Source organism: Myxocyprinus asiaticus, chromosome 33, assembly GCF_019703515.2.
Source record: "Myxocyprinus asiaticus isolate MX2 ecotype Aquarium Trade chromosome 33, UBuf_Myxa_2, whole genome shotgun sequence".
NCBI classification, from domain to species: Eukaryota; Metazoa; Chordata; class Actinopteri; order Cypriniformes; family Catostomidae; genus Myxocyprinus; species Myxocyprinus asiaticus.
This window is the reverse complement of record NC_059376.1, coordinates 22,049,309-22,070,922: the sequence shown is the minus strand read 5'-3', so window position 1 is coordinate 22,070,922 and position 21,614 is coordinate 22,049,309. Positions and strand designations below refer to the sequence as shown.

At 37.9% G+C, this 21,614-nt stretch overlaps 1 protein-coding gene across 3 annotated transcripts in view; it reads right to left on the bottom strand.

The window, feature by feature from the left end:
- LOC127424327 (dedicator of cytokinesis protein 8-like) overlaps window positions 1-21,614 on the bottom strand; it is a 73,164-nt gene that overhangs the window by 36,886 nt on the left and 14,664 nt on the right. Inside the window, exons 1-12 of one of the 3 annotated variants that reach the window (XM_051669397.1) lie at window positions 17,740-17,892; window positions 12,346-12,521; window positions 10,409-10,480; window positions 10,124-10,232; window positions 7,606-7,818; window positions 7,336-7,421; window positions 5,488-5,554; window positions 3,754-3,903; window positions 3,003-3,083; window positions 2,693-2,852; window positions 2,445-2,569; window positions 748-838 (exon numbers count right to left, since the gene is read on the bottom strand). In XM_051669397.1, coding sequence (XP_051525357.1) covers window positions 748-838; window positions 2,445-2,569; window positions 2,693-2,852; window positions 3,003-3,083; window positions 3,754-3,903; window positions 5,488-5,554; window positions 7,336-7,421; window positions 7,606-7,818; window positions 10,124-10,232; window positions 10,409-10,480; window positions 12,346-12,473 — 1,282 coding nt within the window. In that variant the 5' untranslated portion in view covers window positions 12,474-12,521; window positions 17,740-17,892. Of the gene's footprint in view, window positions 1-747; window positions 839-2,444; window positions 2,570-2,692; window positions 2,853-3,002; window positions 3,084-3,753; window positions 3,904-5,487; window positions 5,555-7,335; window positions 7,422-7,605; window positions 7,819-10,123; window positions 10,233-10,408; window positions 10,481-12,345; window positions 12,522-16,951; window positions 17,020-17,739; window positions 17,893-21,614 lie in introns of those variants that run through there. The other 2 variants (XM_051669398.1, XM_051669396.1) reach the window with 2 other exon arrangements.

Here is a 21,614-nt window from a genome sequence, read left to right as displayed (position 1 = left end):
TGTTGTTAATATCAGTAAATTTACATCTGCATCCAACTCCAAATCAATGCAGCTGTAGAATGAGCATTTCAATGGGACAAAGTATGCAATATTATTGGTCATTTCACTTATTTTTGAAATATAATAATAATGTCACTTTTATTATTAGTTTGTCCTCAGAATTGTAATTTTATAGACCCCAGACATATCCCTCCATCTTCTTGCATTCAAGTAATACAAGGTCATCCAAAAAAGGTTGAGAACCACTGGTCTAGCACATGTTAACAGAAAAACGAGCAGACGGATGCAAACAAATTTCGAACTGCCCTTTACAGTACATTTTTTCACAATAGGGCCAAACGTCCACGAGTCATTCTCATTCTCCTGAAGTAGCTTTTTAAATTATCATAAGAAAATATGAGTGTCTATGGGATTTTTTTCATCTGATTTATTGCCCACCAGGTGAAAATATTCTGTCTAAAAATCTTAGAAAAGCAATAACACACCTCTTGTAAACAAGTCATATGCTTTCACGGATCATACATGACCGTAGCACAAAGAGTAATGGCTGATTTATGTTCTGAATTACTTTGTTTAATACTTTGGGTTAGGGGTTTCACCCTGTCTAGAACCAACTACTTTTGGCTTACTTTTGACTTTTAAAAAGAGCACAACATTTTTCAAAGCAGTGCAAGATCAGGTCTTTTGATAATGTTACTGAGGAAACAGCTTGAGCAGCAAACTGGAACAGTTAGAGATGCTCCTCACCAGGTATGATTTTAACACGTCGCTGACTGGAAGACCTTTTGATGTCCGCCAGGAATTTAAACAAGTCCTCGTCACTTAGACGCTCTCCTTCCTGTCAAACACACAGGAGACAGTCACTGTGCTTATGCTCGGCTCATCAAAGCATTGAGCAAATTCAACATCTTTTTTTAGAAGTATTCTCATACTTCTGAAGGAGAACTGCAGAATAAGTCTACAGTTTAAAGGATACACTGAGATACAAGCTAGAGCTATTTGAAGGACACAGACACCGATTTATCTGGAGAATGTGAAGAATGGAATAACGCACTCAAGGCGACCAACTAAAATTAAAATAATTTCAGCAACATATTTTTCACAATGCGCACTGATTTTTGAGATAAGGGACAAAACGTTTTTTAAATCTGAGTTTTTATTTTTTTAATACTACATTAATTTGAAATGGATATATGTGTAGACAAAGGTCTCAGCTAATGAATCATGTAAGAGAACAGGCTTTTTTATAAAATAAAAGAAAAATTCAGAAAATTGACATTTATTCACTTCATAACTTACATCTTACTCTAACTTTGTCAGACACACTAAAAAGCATGATATTTTAATTGAATCCATCCAACAAGAGTGCAAAGTCTTTAATTATCTAATAATAGTGTTCATTAAAGCAGGTAAGTGATCAAATACATTCTATATAATGTTTTTCTGTTTTCAAACTAATCTGAAAATTCTGACGGTTGACAAAATTTGATATTTTTCCAACTTAACCATGTGTTGTACACTGGAGCCATTTCGTTTTTTTCCTCAGTTAAAGCTGCCTCTATAACCTAAACTAAAATGCCAAAATGTATCCCACAATTATAACAGAAATGATCAGAATTGGAATGGTTTAGTTACATGCGCTTCCAAGTATAGAGCATGAAAGTAATAAACACCCTGAGTATACACATTTCCTTTAGATTTAACTTTTCCAGTATTTTTATCATTATGTATTTCTTGGTTTTTAAAATAAAGATGACTTTTTTTATGCAAGACATGTTTTGCCCCTTATCTCAAGAATCAGTGAGCTAATTTAATGAAGATGGATTTTTAAGCTGCACTGAAATAAATATTTCAAGTCAAAATGCACCCTTTTTAATTCAACATGAAAATGTTTTCAATGCACATTATTCCTAAGAAGAACTTCGTAATCTTTCATCAAAATGTAATAATTTGCTCCACACCGGAAATGACTTTCCTTTTCGTCTGAGAAGTAAAATAGACATTACATGGGTTGTGAACTGCATTTCATGTTGACTTTAAAACTGAATTGCCAGGCTGAGATGTATCAAAACTAGGATTCAGTGATTAATCAGCAACCTTGAAATAAATCTCAGTTCTGTGTAATTCTGTGTAACTTTAATCAGAATGGTTTAAAGGGTAGAACTGTGGCTGATATAATTAGTCACTCATCCTCAACTCCTCCCCTCTCACCACTTGTCATATAGAGACAACCACACCCAACTAGCTGCACTGGTCCAGTCTAGTATAGATGTATAAAAAAATACTGTTTCATTTAGAAATACGTCACATTATGGAAGAAAAATGGATTGCGAATGCGGTTTCATGTTGACTTCAAACTCACACGATGTGGCAAACCATAGGCCATGGAATACAATTAGAAATGAACCTAGATATAAAAGGAACATTTAAAACATAGGCAGTACCTGCTTAATAAATGTGCATGAGGTGACAGATGGTTTAAAGCCACACAGGGTGTAATTCTCCTCCATCATGCTGAATCTGTCAGAGTTACGCCTGGGCAGACCCTTCTTGTCCAGACTACCCCTGCCTGTGTTAAAATCAGTCAACAAAGAAAACTACATCGCTCACAAATATACCAGCAAAATTGTGCACAATCATAAATCTAACGTGCTCCTTTTTTGCTACTTGATTCATTTGTCTCTGGTTTTACCATTGATACTGTCTGCATCAGCCGTGTCTCGTTCCAGTGTGGCGGAGTTGATGGCACTCATGATGTTAACCGTGGCGAAGGCAAATGGCATCCTGTATCGGCCCAGCCGCTGACAGAACCCCTCCGCCTGACTCCTCAACTTCTCCAGCTTCTCTCTGTTCTGATGGACACAGACAAGGCATGGAGCTTCATACAAACACAGTGACTCTTCTTATTGTAGTGTACTCTAATTATTTCTCATTAGTAAATAATAGGACTTATAATCATTTGAGAAAGAACTGACTAAAAATAGGTGTTTTTCCATGGTTACCTTAGCAGATTCACTCTCTTTCATTACCATGTATGGTTCAGCACAATCACCGATCTCTCCCTGCTGAAGAACCTTCTCAATCTACAACACATACACATCATAACCAGCACTCTCTTCATCATTCTAATAATCAGTCTAATAATTCCCATGATCAATATCATGGAAATCATCACCATCAGCAGTGGTTTACCAACATGGGTTTTTCAATGGCCAATGCTTAACTGGCCTCTAGAGAGCAGGGCATATAATGCTGATATGAAGTACAATTTAATAATAGCAAATGAGACGTACATACGATTAAATTAATTTAGCTTATTTTACACAATATTTACTCTAATTCACAAAAAATAAAATAAAATAAAAAATGTTTGGTTGCTGGTAGTATAACCCTGCACTCTTGGCTAAGTCGGCTAAGGCGCAGAGTCAGAGGATGTAACTTCTATATATTCGTTAGAGTAATCAAAATTCACTAAAACATTTGAACAGCTAATGTTTATTAGAAACAATCAATACAAATATTTTCAAAAATAACACAAAATGTCAAGATACTAAAGTTATGCATTTAATTTCAGCAGTGTCTATTTACACTAAGTGCAAATAGACAACCATGTTGGAAAAGGCTATTTTTTTACTCCGCTCAGTGTAAATAGCACCTACCTTCTTTTACACTTAGTGTAAATCCACTGACTTTAATTTCAATCATTTCTAATATGATGGCAAATGCAGTGACAGAGCTCATGATCAACACTACCTTAATGACCAGATAGATGTCTGGAGAGGGGTAGGAGATGGAGAAAATCGCTGCTCTGGCCAAAGAGGAGGCGTCAATGTGAGGAGTGTGGGGTCGCAGGAAGCCCTTGAACTGATCTGAGTTCAGGTCAAAGTGGAAGTTCTCTGAAATCTAAATCAATAAATAAATATGCTATTCAAGTTATACAGTATGTACAGTATATCTATTTATGACTCAACTGGCCTGTTAATGGTTTAATAACTAAACAAACAGCAATGAAATCATTAATGAAACAATTCCTCATGAAAGTATGAAAAAAACCGTCTTCATATTTTATACAAATTTTAACGAGCGCCAATCAGAATGGAAAGACACCTCACCAATTAGCACATTATATTAGCACAGTTTGTCCCTAAATGAAATCTGAACATCACTCCATCTGATGAAAGTCATCTTTAACATTGTAATATATCAATTCAAGCATTACATAGGCATTTCAAGAATGTTAAGTGCTACTTTTTCATAATATGTTTTTTTAGTGCCTCTAAAATGGGTAATTCCTCACATCAAAACACATTTTCTACATCAAGCCATGGAAAAAGCCCCATGCTGCATCAAGTCCATATTTAGCATGAATCAGCTGACCTGTCGCCTCTGAGTGAAACAGGATATTAAGCTTCTTCAGTCAGAGCTAAAGAGGATTCATGTAATACTTGAGAATATTCCCGTGGAATATGATGTCTGCTGTCTGTCCGTTTAATATAGAACTGTGGATGGCACTGCATTTACAGTTTGCATTACACTGTAACTTGCTGATTTCTGATGTTCTACAACTGTCAGTCCATTTCACTCTTAAATTTGTGGTAAAGACTGGCAGTGCGTATTAATACACCGCACAGCGATGCAGAGAGTGTTTCATGTTCAGTGGCCTTCAAGAGACCTCTGTCCATTTCCACTCCTTTACAGTTCCTTGCTGTAGGCGTCTGCACACACACTTCAAAGAAATTAAAAACAGAGGATGTTGGGGTCTGGGTAGCTCAACGAGTATTGACGCTGACTACCACCCCTGGAGTCACAAGTTCGAATCCAGGGCGTGCTGAGTAACTACAGCCAGGTCTCCTAAGCAACCAAAATTGGCCCGGTTGCTAGGGAGGGTAGAGTCACATGGGGTAACCTCCTCGTGGTCGCGATTAGTGGTTCTCGCTCTCAATGGGGCGCGTGGTAGTTGTGTGTGGATCGCGGAGAATAGCATGAGCCTCCACATGCTGCGAGTCTCCGCGGTGTCATGCACAGCGAGCCACATGATAAGATGCATGGATTGACTGTCTCAGAAGCGGAGGCAACTGAGTCTTGTCCTCCGCCACCCGGATTGAGTTCAGTATCCGCACCACCACGAGGACCAAGTAAGTAGTGGGAATTGGGCATTCCAAAATGGGGAGAAAAAGGGATTTAAAAAAAAAAAACAGAGGTTGCTGATTTAACTTTTGACAAAACAACGTGCGTGCCTGTGGATAATGAAAATCACTGTCTCTTATTAACGACCAGCTCTGTTCAGGATGTGGGATGTGGGAGGACTGTCAAGAAGAATTTTTATTAATTATGTGTCTACTGTTGACAATGCTAATGTAATGCTTGAGGAGGAACTTTTGTCGTTTGCTTACAGCAGGGTTTAAACAACAGGGTCAAAATTTAAAAGCTACATCACATATTTGAGTTTGTCATATATAGATTTCAAGATAAGCACCAGAAACTGACCTTCTTCTTCTCTTTCAGGTCATAGAGGGCCATGGTTGCAAAAAGGGGCTCAATTTCAATCTCAAATCTGTAGAAGAAAAAAGCACAAAAACACAACCAAATGCAAACAGTTATTATCTTCTCTCAAAACAATATATACTGTACATCCCTATACTGTCTCTACAGAAGAGACATTTTGTTCAACTTTACATCATGTTTTTCTGATTCAAATACAGTACACATTTAACATTAATTTATAATAATCTTGAAATACATAATACCAATCACATGTGCTAGAGAGCTTTGCACAGCTGTCTAGGTAATGCATGCTACCTAAATAAGTAAATTGCGACATAGCGGTCTTGTAAGATACCTTGATACAAGTTAGGCCCGAAGGCAGTATTTATATACAATACTACAGGAAGCCAGATATGAACATTGTAGGGTGTTTCTTCAACTTCAGGCACTGTTAGCGCTGTGGACTACTAGAAAGTAAGATCTAGTTATAAAAAAAGAACACTCTCACTTTCAACAGTGTATGTATGTCACAGAAGATTTATGTCATTTTTCTACAAGTCATGAAAATTCCCACCAGTGTCATTTCCACTAAATCTCAGTTTCTGTATTTGTGTTTATGTGTGGAAATGACGGTGATGGAAATTACATTTGTAACACTTTTGCAATGAAATGGTCACCTCCTTTGTCTTGCTAACCCTAATTTCATAGCTAACATTTTATGTTTCCTAAATACAATTAAATAATATTTTCACTTTTTGCATACTTTGGCAGAATTACAGCTTGATTGGAAATGACAGGCAATTAAAGTATTCTGCTTTCAATTGATATTTACCTTGATTTTTCTTTGTTTTCTTCACACATCACTTGTCTCATATTTCAGCTCGAGCATGCACTTCACTGACACTTTTATTGACTTTGTAAACAAGTACACTAACTTTTAAAAAACATTTATTGGAGGGGGACTAGGTAGCTCAGTGAGTATTGACGCTGACTACCACCCCTAGAGTCGCGAGTTCGAATCCAGGGCGTGCTGAGTGACTCCAGCCAGGTCTCCTAAGCAACAAAATTGGCCCAGTTGCTAGGGAGGGTAGAGTCACATGGGATAACCACCTCATGGTCACGATTAGGGGTTCTCGCTCTCAATGGGGCATGTGGTAAGTTGTGCATGGATCGCGGAGAGTAGCATGAGCCTCCATATGCTGTGAGTCTCTGCGGTGTCATACACAGAGAGCCACGTAGTAAGATGCACGGATTGAGGCAACAAGCGGAGGCAACTGAGACTTGTCCTCCACCATCCGGATTGAGGTGAGTAACCGCGCCACCACGAGGACCTACTAAGTAGTGGGAATTGGGCATTCCAAATTGGGAGAAAAGGGGGATAAAAAAAATACAAAATAAAAAAAACATTTATAGGGGGCAAAATTTTTGGTGTGGTGGAAATGACACCACAACTGTGGGACAATTGTAATTTTCACACAATAAATATTATAATCTTTTATGCTTAATTTAATTTTAGTTCCTGGAGGGCCACAGCCCTGCAGAGTTTAGTTCCAGCCCTGCTCCAAAATGCCTCCTTGTAATCTTCAAGCACTCCTGAAGACCTTGATTAGCTGCTTCAGGTGTGTTTAATTAGGGTTGGAGCTAAATTCTGCTGGACTGTGGCCCTCCAGAAACCGAGTTTGACACCCCTGGTTTAGCGGAAAGGCCGGAAAGCTTAGGAATAAACAAAAATTCGACTTTATAACTTCCAGGTTCAAACTTTAGTCAACTGTTGCTGACTATTAGCTTAATATATCAGGCCAACCACTCAGAGAACATAAGCAATAACTGTGGATATTAAAGGAGTATTACTTGATGGTCTGGCATCGCACAAGTATCCTCTGTCCAAAGTGCTCCCTGGGACAGTCGGGAATGGGACGAATCGCTACTGCATCCTCCTGCACACAGTAAATCGAATCTTTCATGTCTTAACAGAAATATCAACAACTCAACTGTCCACTCAGGAGAATTCTGTGAGGACAACTGTTCAGTCTTGGGTAACCATAGGTAGAGTCTATTAACTGAGTTTTACTTTTTTTTTTTTTTTTAATTAGTCTTTATGTAAAAGTTACTTAGCTGCACCTCATCAGTAGGTGGATAGAGGCCGAACAGTTCGGTGTAGCGGTAGCTCTGTCTGGCCTCTTGATTGAAGTGATCCAGCTCCTCTGGGTTGCTGAAGCACAGGAGGTTCTGAACACGACGGTCCGGCTGCAGGGCCCGCAAGTTGAAATCTGAGGAGGTTAGAGTGGTTCGAGCCATGTCATCACATAGTGCTGTAAGGGATGGAGTCTTTTCCTGAGGGATAAAATAGGCAATATGGAAGAACGCCAAGATATCACTGTATGCAAACTATGTGACAACTTGACAAAAGAGCATTGTCAAATACAATAAACTGTCTTTTTGTAAAATAATATTTTCCTCTTTTGCCGTTATGAGTGTATGATTATTGCATATACAAACTAAATCTGATTCCTCAGATTAGATCAGCCATTGTTGGCTTTCGTTAGTTTGCTATACTTATGAAAGAGACATAATGTGTGTATTTTAAAGCAGCTTCTTCTATTTCAAGTTTCTTACTGTAACTATGATTTTTACTACTACATTTTTTTAAATCAGGATCAAAATTATTCTCTGACTTTATGCCACAAATGGTGTCGGTACAGCTTAAAATGTATTGAACCTTAAACATCCTTTAACTATTTTCTATTCTTTTGTCTTGTGTGACTACTAACTGAACTAATAGTGCCTCCTTAATAGTTGCTTTTTTGTGGCCACCTAACAGCTGTAAATGTGAGCAAATAGCCAGGGGAGTCCTATATAGTATTGAGACTAATGCCTTTTTCCAGGAAACCCATAAGCCTTTGGGATGGATGAATTCTCAAAACCCTAAGAGAGATTTCTAGTAATCGCCAAATATAAGAACCATATGCACTGGCTTTGATAGTGGGCATAATGCAGGGTTCCCAAGATACATTCCGTCTAGCCTGTGGGACAGACCTTCCTGTACCATTTGTATTCCTATTTCACTTTCTTAAAAGGATAGTTCACCCAAACACTAAAAATCTGTCATAATTTACTCGTTTACACTCATGTTGTTTCAAACCCGCATCACGTTCTTTCCTTTGTTAAACACAAAAGGTGATGTTAGGCAGTATGTTAGTCTCAGTCACCATTCAGTTTAATGGCATCATTGTGTTAATCCATACAATAAAAATAAATAGTGACAGAAGCTGTCATTCTGCCAAACATCTAATTTTGTGTTCCACAGAAGAAAGTCATACAGGTTTGGAATAACATGAGAGTTTTGGGTGAACTATGCCTTTAAAGACACACATCACAGAAGAGAGCTGGCAAGCAGTGTCTTCGGTACTCCTCTGGATTGCTAATAACCCCTGCAGTAAATGCTGAGGCCCTTTTAAAGGCTCCAAACTAAGAGTGGGCATGGGTGTTCCTGCAGGATTTGAATCTAAACTCATGAAAAATACATGGCGTGAAACAAATTCTTTTGGTTTGGATAATTAAGTCTTGGCAAGTCGTAGGGGTGAAAGCATGGGGACAGAATGAATATTCATGTCTCATTATGTCCCTGGATGAACAGCAGTGGGACAGAGCCAAGATGGTGGGCATGGGGAAAAAAAGAGAAAAAAAGAGAAATGTACCAGGAAGAAAAAAATTAGAGATGGGGGAACAAAAAATATATTTAAACTATCATATTTATTTTAGCTCACAACACTATACTGACATTCTAAAGCCAAAACTTAATACTTTTAGTTACATGAATGTTTTTTTTTGTTTGTTTTGTTTTGTTTTGTTTGCTGAGATTTAGAACCACTCAAAGCAAATGTACAAGAAAATGAAACATACAGCGGCATTAAGTCAACGAACACTCAATTATTTCAATTCACCCAAAATGCAAACTCATAACGAGCTAAGAACTTATCTAAAAAAGTCTATAAGTTGTTTCATTTGTAAGAATGTCTGTACAGATTGTTTGCACAACCACAGCAAGGGTTTTCATTTAACGATGAACATGTATAAGAATTCCCTGAAGTCGCTTTTTGTACTGATGTGCCTATACTCAACGCAACGTCAAGGGTTCTTCGATTAACTTAAGTCCAATGATGGTGAATGAGAAACAAGTGAGAAAAAGATCTTGAGATTTTCTTCCAAAAAAAAAAGAAAAGGAAAAAGTAAATGCAATACTACTGTATCACAACCCAAATAACATTATAATACTGAATTGTTAGGTCCCTGATGAATCCCACTGCAACTTCCCCTTATTAATGTTCCGTTTATTTCTCTACATCTAATTATAAACTAATGCATTTCTTTTGCATATCTTTTGTGGTTGGGAGAGAAAACAGACACAATGGGATGGGTGGTGACACCTCAGAGGCTTTTATTTAAATAAAAATAATTTTGGTTAAAGCGGAAGAAAAGTGTATATAGAGCGTGCCACTTTTCAAATAGCAGTGTTGTGTCCTTTAATGTTAGTGACACTAATAACAATGCATGCAGTAATCCTAATTAAGTGCTTTGTTACTGCTAAAGCAAATCATTTGTATATACAGTTATATGACAGGGTGTAAACTGTGCTTACTGGTTGCTCTGGTTTGTCAGGCTGAACATCAGACTCGAACGTCTGCCTCTGCAAAACTTTATTTGCATCTGTCCTCTCTGAATATGCGATCCATCCATACCCCTGAGTTCTATACATAACACATGAGACAAAAACACAAGCATATAAGCATTACAGTAGCTGTGCGAGTCATACTACCAATCTGATGTAATTTCTTAGTGATTGAGGAATGATCTTTGAATATTTAAATTGAATTTTCAAAACTTAGCTCTGAGGAGGGAGAGGAAATGGTGTCTGGGAATTTACCTTCTACTGACCACCAGCCAGGGTTGAGTGTAACTCTGAACACAGTCCCTCACATGGGGATCCAGCTCCACTCTGGAGACACACAAAAACACACATTATAACTATACTAACAGCTCCACACTTTGGCTCTGTTTCAAAACCTAGTTAGCTGCCATGCTGTCTACTGCCTACATAGCCAGCTGCCTTCTAAGAAGTTGTTCAAAACAAACATGTTCTTGCATTTAAAAAAGTTAGACTGAGCGCAACAAATGGAACAGAATGCATGTGTCTTGAGACGTGTTTAGTTCTATTAACTTCAGGTCTTATGCTGCCTTCATGTGCTATCGGAATTATCCAAGTATGTGCCTGTCACAGAAAAGAAAGACTAAGAATTGTCTTTTTTTAAACTAATCGGTCGATTAATCGGTTATCAGTCTTTTCCACCACCTTTGTTATCGGTATCAGCAAAATCCACTATCGGTCGACCTCAAATTCACTACAGAAACCGTACTCTTCTCCACCATGTTGAAAGTTTAGGAATTATCTCAGAGTTTCCCAGTCATAATTACAACTTAAGGGGTCGTTCATGTGCAACTTCCGAGTGGGAAACTCGTATTTTCGATATTTCCAATAGCATGTGAAGGCAGCATAAGTGCACATCCACACTTATATGTTTAAGTTTGAAACCTTTTTGCAGTTTCCAAACATCATAATTTTCCAAAATATGCAGTTATGGAGAGTGTTTTCAAAAGTATCAGTTTAAGGTGGAGGAAAATGCTGTTTCAATGAGGATGAAAAGCATAACCGTAGCAAAAACAATGCTTTTTAAAACGGAAAACGATTATGGCCAAAGTATACTTCGGTTGTTCGCATTGCTGGTCGCTCCTCGCATAGTACGCGTGACGCAAATTTTATCATCAGCACAGTCCACAATCATTGCCGCATGTGCCTACTATTGACTGCACTAAAAGAGTATCACAAAGAAGTTGCAGTGGGCATGTCGAACGTGTTTGTATTCGCTTGCGGTCAAAAGAGTATACTTTGAAAGGCAAGAAGCATTGCAACAGTCGAAGATGTTTTTCTAACGCATGTTTGCATAGAAAATCAACTAAAAAACATGTGCAAAAAAAACATGTTTGAGTTGGAACACTCTACATAGGCAGCAACTGTGTGTCACACAAATAGCGCTCCTCAAACAAAGTGCACAAAAGACTCAACTCACAATTGATTTCAATAGAGTTTGACATTAGCATGTTTCTTTTTTTTTTAATCCCCTTTTCTCCCAATTTGGAATGCCCAATTCCCACTACATAGTAGGTCCTCGTGGTGGCGTGGTTACTCACCTCAATCCAGGTGGTGGAGGACAAGTCTCAGTTGCCGCTTCTAAGACCGTCAATCCGTGCATCTTATCACATAGCTCGTTGTGCATGACACCGTGGAGACTCCCAGCATGTGGAGGCTCATACTACTCTCCGCAATCCACGCACAACTTACCACGTGCCCCATTGAGAGCAAAAACCACTAATCGCGACCACAAGGAGGTTACCCCATGTGACTCTACCCTCCCTAGCAACCGGGCCAATTTGGCCGCTTAGGAGACCTGGCTGGAGTCACTCAGCACACCCTGGATTTGAACTCGCGACTCCAGGGGTGGTAGTCAGCATCAATACTCGCTGAGCTACCCAGGCCCCGACGTTAGCATGTTTCTAAGCTAACACAGTGATACTCTTAAAATAACCAACACAAAAAGATATTTTGTGTAGTAATCTATTTGTAAAATAGTTAAATCTCTATATCAATAGTTTGATTGTTTTCAAAATTGAATGATGATCTTGGATGGATATCTTTCACAGAATTCGTCACAATGCATTATGGGATTGCCTTCTCCATTAGACGTGATGCTGCCTTAGAATCTGGCCAAAAGAAGGTATCTTAGAATGCAGCATAATCATGCTTACCCTTCCTCAGTGACAGTGGGGCGGATGGTTCTGCACTCCCTCTCCACCAGCTCCACTTCCAGGTCATCGTCAGGGAATTCTCCCAGCTCTTGCATGAGCTCAGCATCTCCACTGCGCAGATGTGACATCAGGAACTCATCCAGGTCCACTGGCTCTACTGCTTCATATGACTGTGGCTACATTAGAGAACCAGGGTACAAAAACATGGTAAAATACAAAGATGATCATGCAAAACCATAAAATGATGTCCAGTGCTGTTTTAGAGACAATGGGTGAAAATCCCACTATCTAGAAGATGTAGAAATATATCGTACATGAAGGTAGAAGTGCTTACAATATATCACCAGCTCCATATACAGATTGTTATTAAAGACCCCAGGATTGTTTTTATTTTTATTTATTTTTTTTATTTTTTTTGGTGGCCTTTAGACCATGTCTACTAACTTTGAAGAAGAATTTTATGGTTTGCTCCTAATAGTTGAAAAAAAAAATCATATTTATCAGATATACACGTTAAATGCACACTCTTTCTTTTATGGGTAAACAGACCAAAAATATTGATGACTCATCTTTTGCTCTGAAATGGCACAAAAGTGATTTTTTTAATTTTTATCAGAGGAACCATCCTTTCATCCAAAAAAGCCATTGTAGCCAAGATGATTCAATATTTTAAAGGCAGTAAATAAAAATCTATTTAAAACTAATTAAGGCATGTTTCCCACAGTTTTTCACTAAATAAACACAATGAATTTTGTATATTTCTATTCCATATACAATCATACATAGTAGCTTAATAAAAAGCATTATTTACCTTCATATATTATTACTAAAACTTTTTCGTAAATGAAAAAGGTGTGCAAAAACTACTTCATTCACTTATTTTTTGGAACCAATTAAATACTGCATACTACTAAATTATTATCTTAAGTGAATGTATCTTGTTTTAAGGATTTTTAAATGGAAAACAAGACAAAAACACTTGATAACAATAGGAATTTTTGCAGTGAAATTCTTTACTGAATTAAACTTAAGTTTTTTTTCCCCTTTAATTCAGTGAATGTCATTTAGAGGTATTTTTAAAAGACGATTAGGTCCTCTTTATTCTTTAAGCAATGCTAATACAACATTTTACGTCAGGGCACAAGCTGAATAATCAGTTAAGAGCTAATGATTAATCGCAGCAATAATCGCCGGACAGTCGAATAATCGTTCTAATAATCGTTAGATTAATCGATTATCAAAATAATCGTCAGTTGCAGTCATACTATATAGTAGAGAAGTATGGATATTCGGATGCAGCATGTCATCATCTTTTCTGTTATACTGTGCCGCATTTGTAGATTTGCATAATAACTTGTGGTTACACATTTTTGGAATTGCGCGAATGCTTAAACCTTCGGTACTTTGATTTCACAATGCTCGTGAACTGCTCTTAAAGCGCTAAAAAGTTGAGCCAATCGTGTGCACAAAACGAGTCACCAGTTTATTCTGAAGTGCACACAGACCATGTTTATCCTTCTTCAATTGCAGCCTTTTGCGGTTTAATAATCACATGTGACCATACCATAATTTGGATTATTTATTTTGATCAATTGTGCAGCCCTGATGGATCGTGAAATTAATCTACTGATGTGCTCTTTATGAAATGTAATGATCAGATAAAAAGCACATTAAAAACAATTGCGATATCCACAATATTGTTTAATTTTATATCGTCAAAATCAGCAAAATCATGGCAATTATATCAAAAATATTCTATATAATCGCTCAGCCCTACTATTGGCCATTTAAAAATAGGGATGAGCCCTATGATACATCACGCCCAAACTTCCTGTTTCAATAGGAAACACGTCAACACAGAAAAGAAAACTGCACTCGAGAAGCAATTTCATGAAGTCTTCATTAGACAAGGTTACTCCATAGAATTTCTGATTATTTATATACTGATGTACTAATGGGTGAAACACTATTATAAGGTGGAAGTACATATATCAGCCAAACAATGCTTCCAGTTACAAACTTCCATTTAGGTACTTGACTTGATAAGAGTAATGGTGTGTTTGAAAATGGAACAACAGCTTAACATCTCATTGTCATTTGATTTCATGAGCCATTAGAAATACTGGGCACTAACGCATTCAATCCACTCCAGTTTCATCAAATAGAAAATGCCTTTAATCTAAATCTATAACAACAGAGGAAAGTCCCAAACATAAAAAACAAATCCACACAAAGGACTGGAACACTCAATGACCTCCATAAAACAAAGAAAAAAAAAAAAAAAAAAGGAGGCTGTTAGGAAACAATAAATCATTTTTAAAGCTGACGGCACACTCAGACCTTAATAGCACAAAAATGCATTGCCTTCAGTTACATTCCTCCATTAGTGAAAATCTAGTCTGGAACAGAGCATGTTCTGTCATGACTTGGGATAGACAGATTCAGACCTGTTAATGAATGGTTAACCATGACATTTCAGATCTGTCAAAGTAAATGCTATAGTGCTTTGGGTGGTTGAAATCACTTTACAATACCAGTCAAAAGTTCAGACATAACAACTTATTCTTTACTATTACTTTCCTCCACATTTTAGAACAATAGTGAAGCCATCAAAACTATGAAATCATACATACTACTTCATGAAGTATTCACCTAGGATGCTTTTTTAATAGTATAAAATGAGTTCTCATTTAGTAAATAAATTCGTAAGAAGGCAATAGATATTTGTCTAAAAAAACAGATTTCAAACACTAAAGCAAATGCCTTTCAATCAAAAGGTGTTTAAGATCATGATTTAAAAATTAAATCAAGAGTGTCCAAACTTTTGAATGGTAGTGTACAGGTTTCGTGGTTTGTTTGTTCATACAGCCATTCCACATAAAGTCAAATCATTTAGCTATTAGGAAAGTGATAATTCTTAAAAAATCACCTTTAGCTAAATAAGCTGAAGTCAATCTGACTTCTGTTTTAAATGCTTGTTTAAATGTGAGGCTGAAGCATCCCAGTCAAATAAAAGTATAACTTTATGGCAATCCTTGCAGCTAGATTACATGTATGCAGTGTTTGAAACTTTGAAATTTTTTCAAACTTGAGGTCTAGGGAAAGGCCTCTCTCTTATCTCTTGCTAAGTTATCTTACAACAACAGCTTCAGTTATCTCAAAGTGCAAACATGCCCTTATACACAAGGTCTTTCTAGCTATATGAACAATTCTGATAAAACACTTTCAAATCTAAATATTGCGTTGACTTACCTTAAAAAGCACGTTAAGGGGTAAATGTTACATTCTATCAAAGGGGACATCAATAAACAGTTAATCTATATAAGTAGTTACACAATGAAAGCCATTGTGTATGCCTAAGGCATTTATCAAAAAACACCAGAAAAGTAAACTTTGTCCAATTTAATCTGATTTCTTTATACACAGTGCTTAAATGTACTGTAAATCATAATTGTGTTTCCTGCTGTGTAAAGAGGTTAACACTGATCTCACAGTGGAATCGTAAACAGTAGGCTCATTTTTCTTTAACGTAGGGGGCTTTCACACTGACAGTTTAGTCCAAAACAGAGCATAGTTCGCATGAAAAGTTGGTAATGTGAAAGCTGTTTTGTGGACCGGGGAGTGGACCGCAGTATCAAATCCGAAACTACCTGTAGGAGGTGGTCTGAGTTCGGTTGCACTGGAACTGTGGCGCCATTCGCATGAGTGAGAAAGCAACCTGTACTCGGGCCCGCACTTGTTCAGGAAGTAAAATGACTTGCGCATGCGTTTTTGCCGATTTAAGCATGATGACATCATAAGTTGCACAAAAACAAACACACACACACGTGCATCATGAGTGGCAGGGAAACGTTGCGGGACACAGAAAAGGTGAGGTGCTTTTATATATGTGAGTGAGTGAGTGAGTAACCAGCTGTGTCCTCAAAAAAGATAATTTGTTGACTCCAGCCAGGTCTCATAAGCAATCAAATTGGCCCAGTTGCTATGGAGGGTAGAGTCACATGGGGTAACCTCCTCGTGGTCACGATTAATGGTTCTCGCTCTCAATGGGGCACGTGGCAAGTTGTGCATAGATTGCGGAGAATAGCATGAGCCTCCACATGCTTGGAGTCTCCACGGTGTCATGCACAGCAAGCCACATGATAAGATGCGCGGATTGACTGTCTCAGAAGTGGAGGCAACTGAGACTTGTCCTCTGCCACCCGGATTGAGGTGAGTAACCGCGCCACCATGAGGACCTAGTAAACAGTGGGAATTGAGCATGCCAAATTGGGGAGAAAAGGGGAGAAAAAAAAAAAAAAGATCATTTGTGAGCATCGGATATAGTCTCCTTCCCCTGGACATGTACAATTGCTGAATTACAGCATGCGAAGCACAGAGGCGCAAGTGTAGTTCATTCTGGTGTGCATAATGACACAAAATTAATAACAAACACAAAAATATAGCGACCCGCATTGTGCTTTCCATCATGTGCACGTTTGTGATGACGGAAAAGCACCGGGGTTTGACAGAATCATACATGAGTCTGAAACCAGACCAACGCTGCGGGGGGGCGCCGGGCAAATGTGCCCAGTGTGAAAACCACCTAAAATCGGTCTGTGCTTACCAAAATTCAAAACACTGCCCCCAGTGGCCAAAGCGGTAAGTGTTATTGGGTGTATGGGCACATGTGAGCTCCAATTTCCAGGTGCAATGTCTACAGAGGGGCGCAAAAATCAAGTTGTGAAGCAAGTTACTTTCAGCTGTACAGGCAGTAGTACAGTGAAGATGAATGCATGTTTTATAAATTGTACCAACCAACCCAAATCCCTAACCTAATCTTTTGGATTTGAAACAAAACAAAAGTTTAAGCCTTTTTGCAAACACTGTGTAGTTTTTTTTGAGCAGATGAGAGCAGAGGTATCCACCCAGTACAGCAGTTGACAGAGGAGCAGCTGGTAATTGTAGATGAACACTGATAAAGTCTATGGATGGAGGTGTTTTTACATCTACAGTATAATGACCATGATAGGATATCCAATGGGAGATAAACTTACCTCATTCACTGATAACCAGTGACAGGAAACAAACATTTTCAGAAAAGCCCAAAATCTGAGTGAAATGCCTTTTTAGAGGCAAGCCAAAGTAGAAGAATAAACTGTCATAATTCAAAATATCGAAATTATTTAATACTAGTGTTCATCTTCAAGCCTAGCAATGCTTCTGTGGAATACTAAGGCAATCTTAAACAGTTCCTGATCTGTGTTCAACCTCATCAAACTATTAATTTAAACCACAGAGGCTGCATGCATTATAAATTTAGTTTAGCTTCAATTCTGCATCTACCAACTGAAATCAACCACCATGGAGCAGGCAGAACAAGTGCATCTGTAGAGGATGAAGGTAAATACTCACCGAGTGCTTCTTTTGAACAAACAACGGGGCAACTGACAAGATGGCGTTGTCCGGATATAAAAAACTTTCAGTTATTTTTACAAAACTCTTCCTTAATAGGTTTGAGCCGCAAGAAACTCGCTATCTTGTTGGTCTTCTAAAAGCAGGATGTGACATCACAACCACTTCCTGTACTAGCTATGGTGAAATAGCAGGGGTGCATATGCTCTCATATTTCTAGAGTGAAAACATTTATTGCCATAAGCACAAAGCTAAGTTGAAATCAAACCATCAGATAACACCAGAGCTATGCATTCTGGCACCTTAAAGAAACCTTGAAGAAATTATATGGTCACTGTCAAGCTAGCCTGAGGTTTTATGAACAATTCACATCACATAACTATTGTTTGTTAACAATGATCAAAAGGTTTCAAATTCAATAGAAGTGTGATAACTAAGAAGTCATGCTAAGTCGAACTATGAAAAATACATACATACATACATACATACACATACTGTATATACAGTACACACACATACGTATATGCTGTATATATACTGTATATTCAGAGGTGGGTAGTAACGTGCTACATTTACTCCGATACATTTACTTGAGCACATTTTTTGAGAACATTTATTTTTAAGAGTAGGTTTAAAACTGGGTACTTTTTACTCTTACTCAAGTAATTATTAACATCATTACTTTTACATCTACTTGAGTAATTACGTTTTTCAAGTAATTGTACTTTTACTTGAGTACAGTTTTTGGGCATAATATATTCAACCTCTGCTGCTCCAATGAAGCAAAAGATGGTGGATAAACAGCCCTGAGTTAAAGAGGAACAATGGACTAAATAACTTTGGACATAAATGCAGGCTTGGTCAATATAACCCCTGCATGCCCTGACACAAATTGCATACACACGGAATGTACAGAAAGTGCGAGAATTTCACTGACGTGTTTTGCCGAAGCTAGCGCTAAAAATTGTGTCATCTTGAACGACAATTTTTTAAAACAAACTTTGACCAACGGCTTGACTGGAGACACCGAAATAGCATCAAGCACCATTGCTAAATCCCATGAAGGGATGCTGTATATAATAATAATAATAATAAGTATGATAATAAAAATCATAATTTACTGATGAAATCAAATCAGACATTACATTTGACATAAGAATTATATATGGTAGCATTACACTGTATTTATTAGATTAATATGGCACTATCATTAAGCTATCATTAAACTTTGGCGCAGTCAGAGCAGATCACTCTTGCGCATCAAACGGACATTCGATCTTTCACACTGAAAGGCACATCTCTCTCCCACTGTTGTTTTCCGTTTCCGCAGTTACAGCCAAACTCATCGTATAACATCTGTGGCTGCTAGTGTGCAATCGTATTTTAGAACTCCTTGTGTGCAATGAAACGATTTCCATTTGTATGCCTGCATTTTGTAGGCTTAGGACATTGCACGTATTAGATAAACCAGACACTAAAATAAAATGCTTTTCTCCTTATATATGCTTCCCCTGGGAGATATCAGGAATCATGGAATAAGTTTCCAATCTTATGCCGACAATCCACAACTTTATATTTCATCGAAACCTGACAAAATTTCACAATTCTCCAAATTTGCAAAGTGTATCAATAAAATCAAAGATTGGATGGCCAGAAATGTCCTTCTACTCAATTCTGACAAAACAGAGGTACTAATTATTGGACCAAAAACCTCTAAAAATAAGCAGCTAAAATATAATTTGACTCTCGATGGATGAACTGTTACATCGTCTTCTACACAAACAGATCCACTGTCACTCTGCCGATTCGACTCCAAATCTTCTTTGTTCAGTGTCCACTCCCTGTAAAGAGGATTGCCCCTTGACAGCAAATCCGCAGCCCGATTCGTAATTCCCTGTATGTACGTCGCCTTCAGGGATAAGAAGTGGGCATTGCCCCACAGAATCAGTTTGCATGCCAACGTGTGCAGGAGAAGTGACCCGAGACCTCCTTGTCAGTTTATATACACCACCACTGTAGTGTTGTCCGCTCTCACGAGGACATGATGCCCTTTCAATAAGGCAGGGCTCCAGACTAAAAAATGACTTTGGAGCCACTGGCTCCTAAATTGAAATATTAAGGAGCCAAATGGCTGTTTTTAGTAGACAAATCACAGATTTTCTCAATTTAGATTGCTGTTCAGAAACAAGATAGAAAGCCGAAGAAAAGGAAGTCAGCTGATAACCCATTAATCGGAGGTTTAATAAACAGTATACAGTATATAGTTGAGAAGATAAGTATGCATTCCCTTTTGTCTCACCCCTTTCATAATTTATACAAATATTATATAAAAGAGTTAAAAGATTTTTTTTATTTAGTACTGCTCTTCAGAATCTGCATTACAGATATTTACATAAAGTATAGAATGCATATAGTAGTGTGTTGTCTTCTTGCGCATCAATGAATGTTTGCACCTTGTGTAATAGTTGTGTACAAGTCCCTCAATTGTCCTAAGTGTCAAAAGCTTGATTTTATATATATATATATACACACAGTACTGTGCAAAAGTTTTAGGCATTTGTGAAAAATGTTGCATAGTGAGGATGTCTTCGAAAATAAATAAATAAATAGATTTCATTTATCACTTAATGTCATACAAAGTCCAGTAAACATAAAAAAAGCTAAATCAATATTCGGTGTGAACACCTTTGCCTTTAAAACAGCCCCAATTCTCCTAGGTACACCTGGACACAGTTTTTCTTGGTTGTTGGCAGATAGGATGTTCCAAGCTTCTTGGAGAATTCCCTGCAGTTCTTCTATCTATTTAGGTAGAAATATCTTCTATCCACCTATTATCTCAATTGCTTCTGTCTCTTTATGTAATCTCAGACTGACATGATGTTCAGTGGGGGGCTCTGTGGGGTCCATGACATCCGTTGCAGGGCTCCCTGTTCTTCTATTCTATTCTATATGCAAAAGTAATGTTTGGGAGTCTAACATTTATATTTCCTATTGACACACTAAAGCTGAAGATATAAATAACTTAACTAATCTTAAGACAAATGCTTTTGTAAAACATCTTATGTGCCGAAGAAATTCGCACAGTACTGTATGTATATATATATATACAGTGCATCCGGAAAGTATTCACAGCGCTTCACTTTTTCCACATTTTGTTATGTTACAGCCTTATTCCAAAATGGATTAAATTCATTATTTTCCTCAAAATTCTACAAACAATACCCCATAATGACAATGTGAAAGAAGTTTGTTTGAAATCTTTGCAAATTTATAAAAAAATAAATAAATGAATAAAAAAAAAAGAAATCACATGTACATAAGTATTCACAGCCTTTGCTCAATACTTTGTTGAAGCACCTTTGGCACCAATTACAGCCTCAGGTCTTTTTGAGTATGATGCTACAAGCTTGGCACACCTATTTTTGGGCAGTTTCTCCCATTCTGCTTTGCAGGACCTCTCAAGCTCCATCAGGTTGGATGGGGAGCGTCGGTGCACAGCCATTTTCAGATCTCTCCAGAGATGTTCAATCGGGTTCAAGTCTGGGCTCTGGCTGGGCCACTCAAGGACATTCACAGAGTTGTCCTGGAGCCACTCCTTTGTTATCTTGGCTGTGTGCTCAGGGTCATTGTCCTGTTGGAAGATGAACCTTCACCCCAGTCTGAGGTCCAGAGCGCACTGGAGCAGGTTTTCATCAAGGATGTCTCTGTACATTGCTGCATTCATCTTTCCCTCGATCCTGACTAGTCTCCCAGTTCCTGCCTCTGAAAAACATCCCCACAGCATGATGCTGCCACCACCATGCTTCACTGTAGGGATGGTATTGGCCAGGTGATGAGCGGTGCCTGGTTTCCTCCAGACATGACGCTTGCCATTC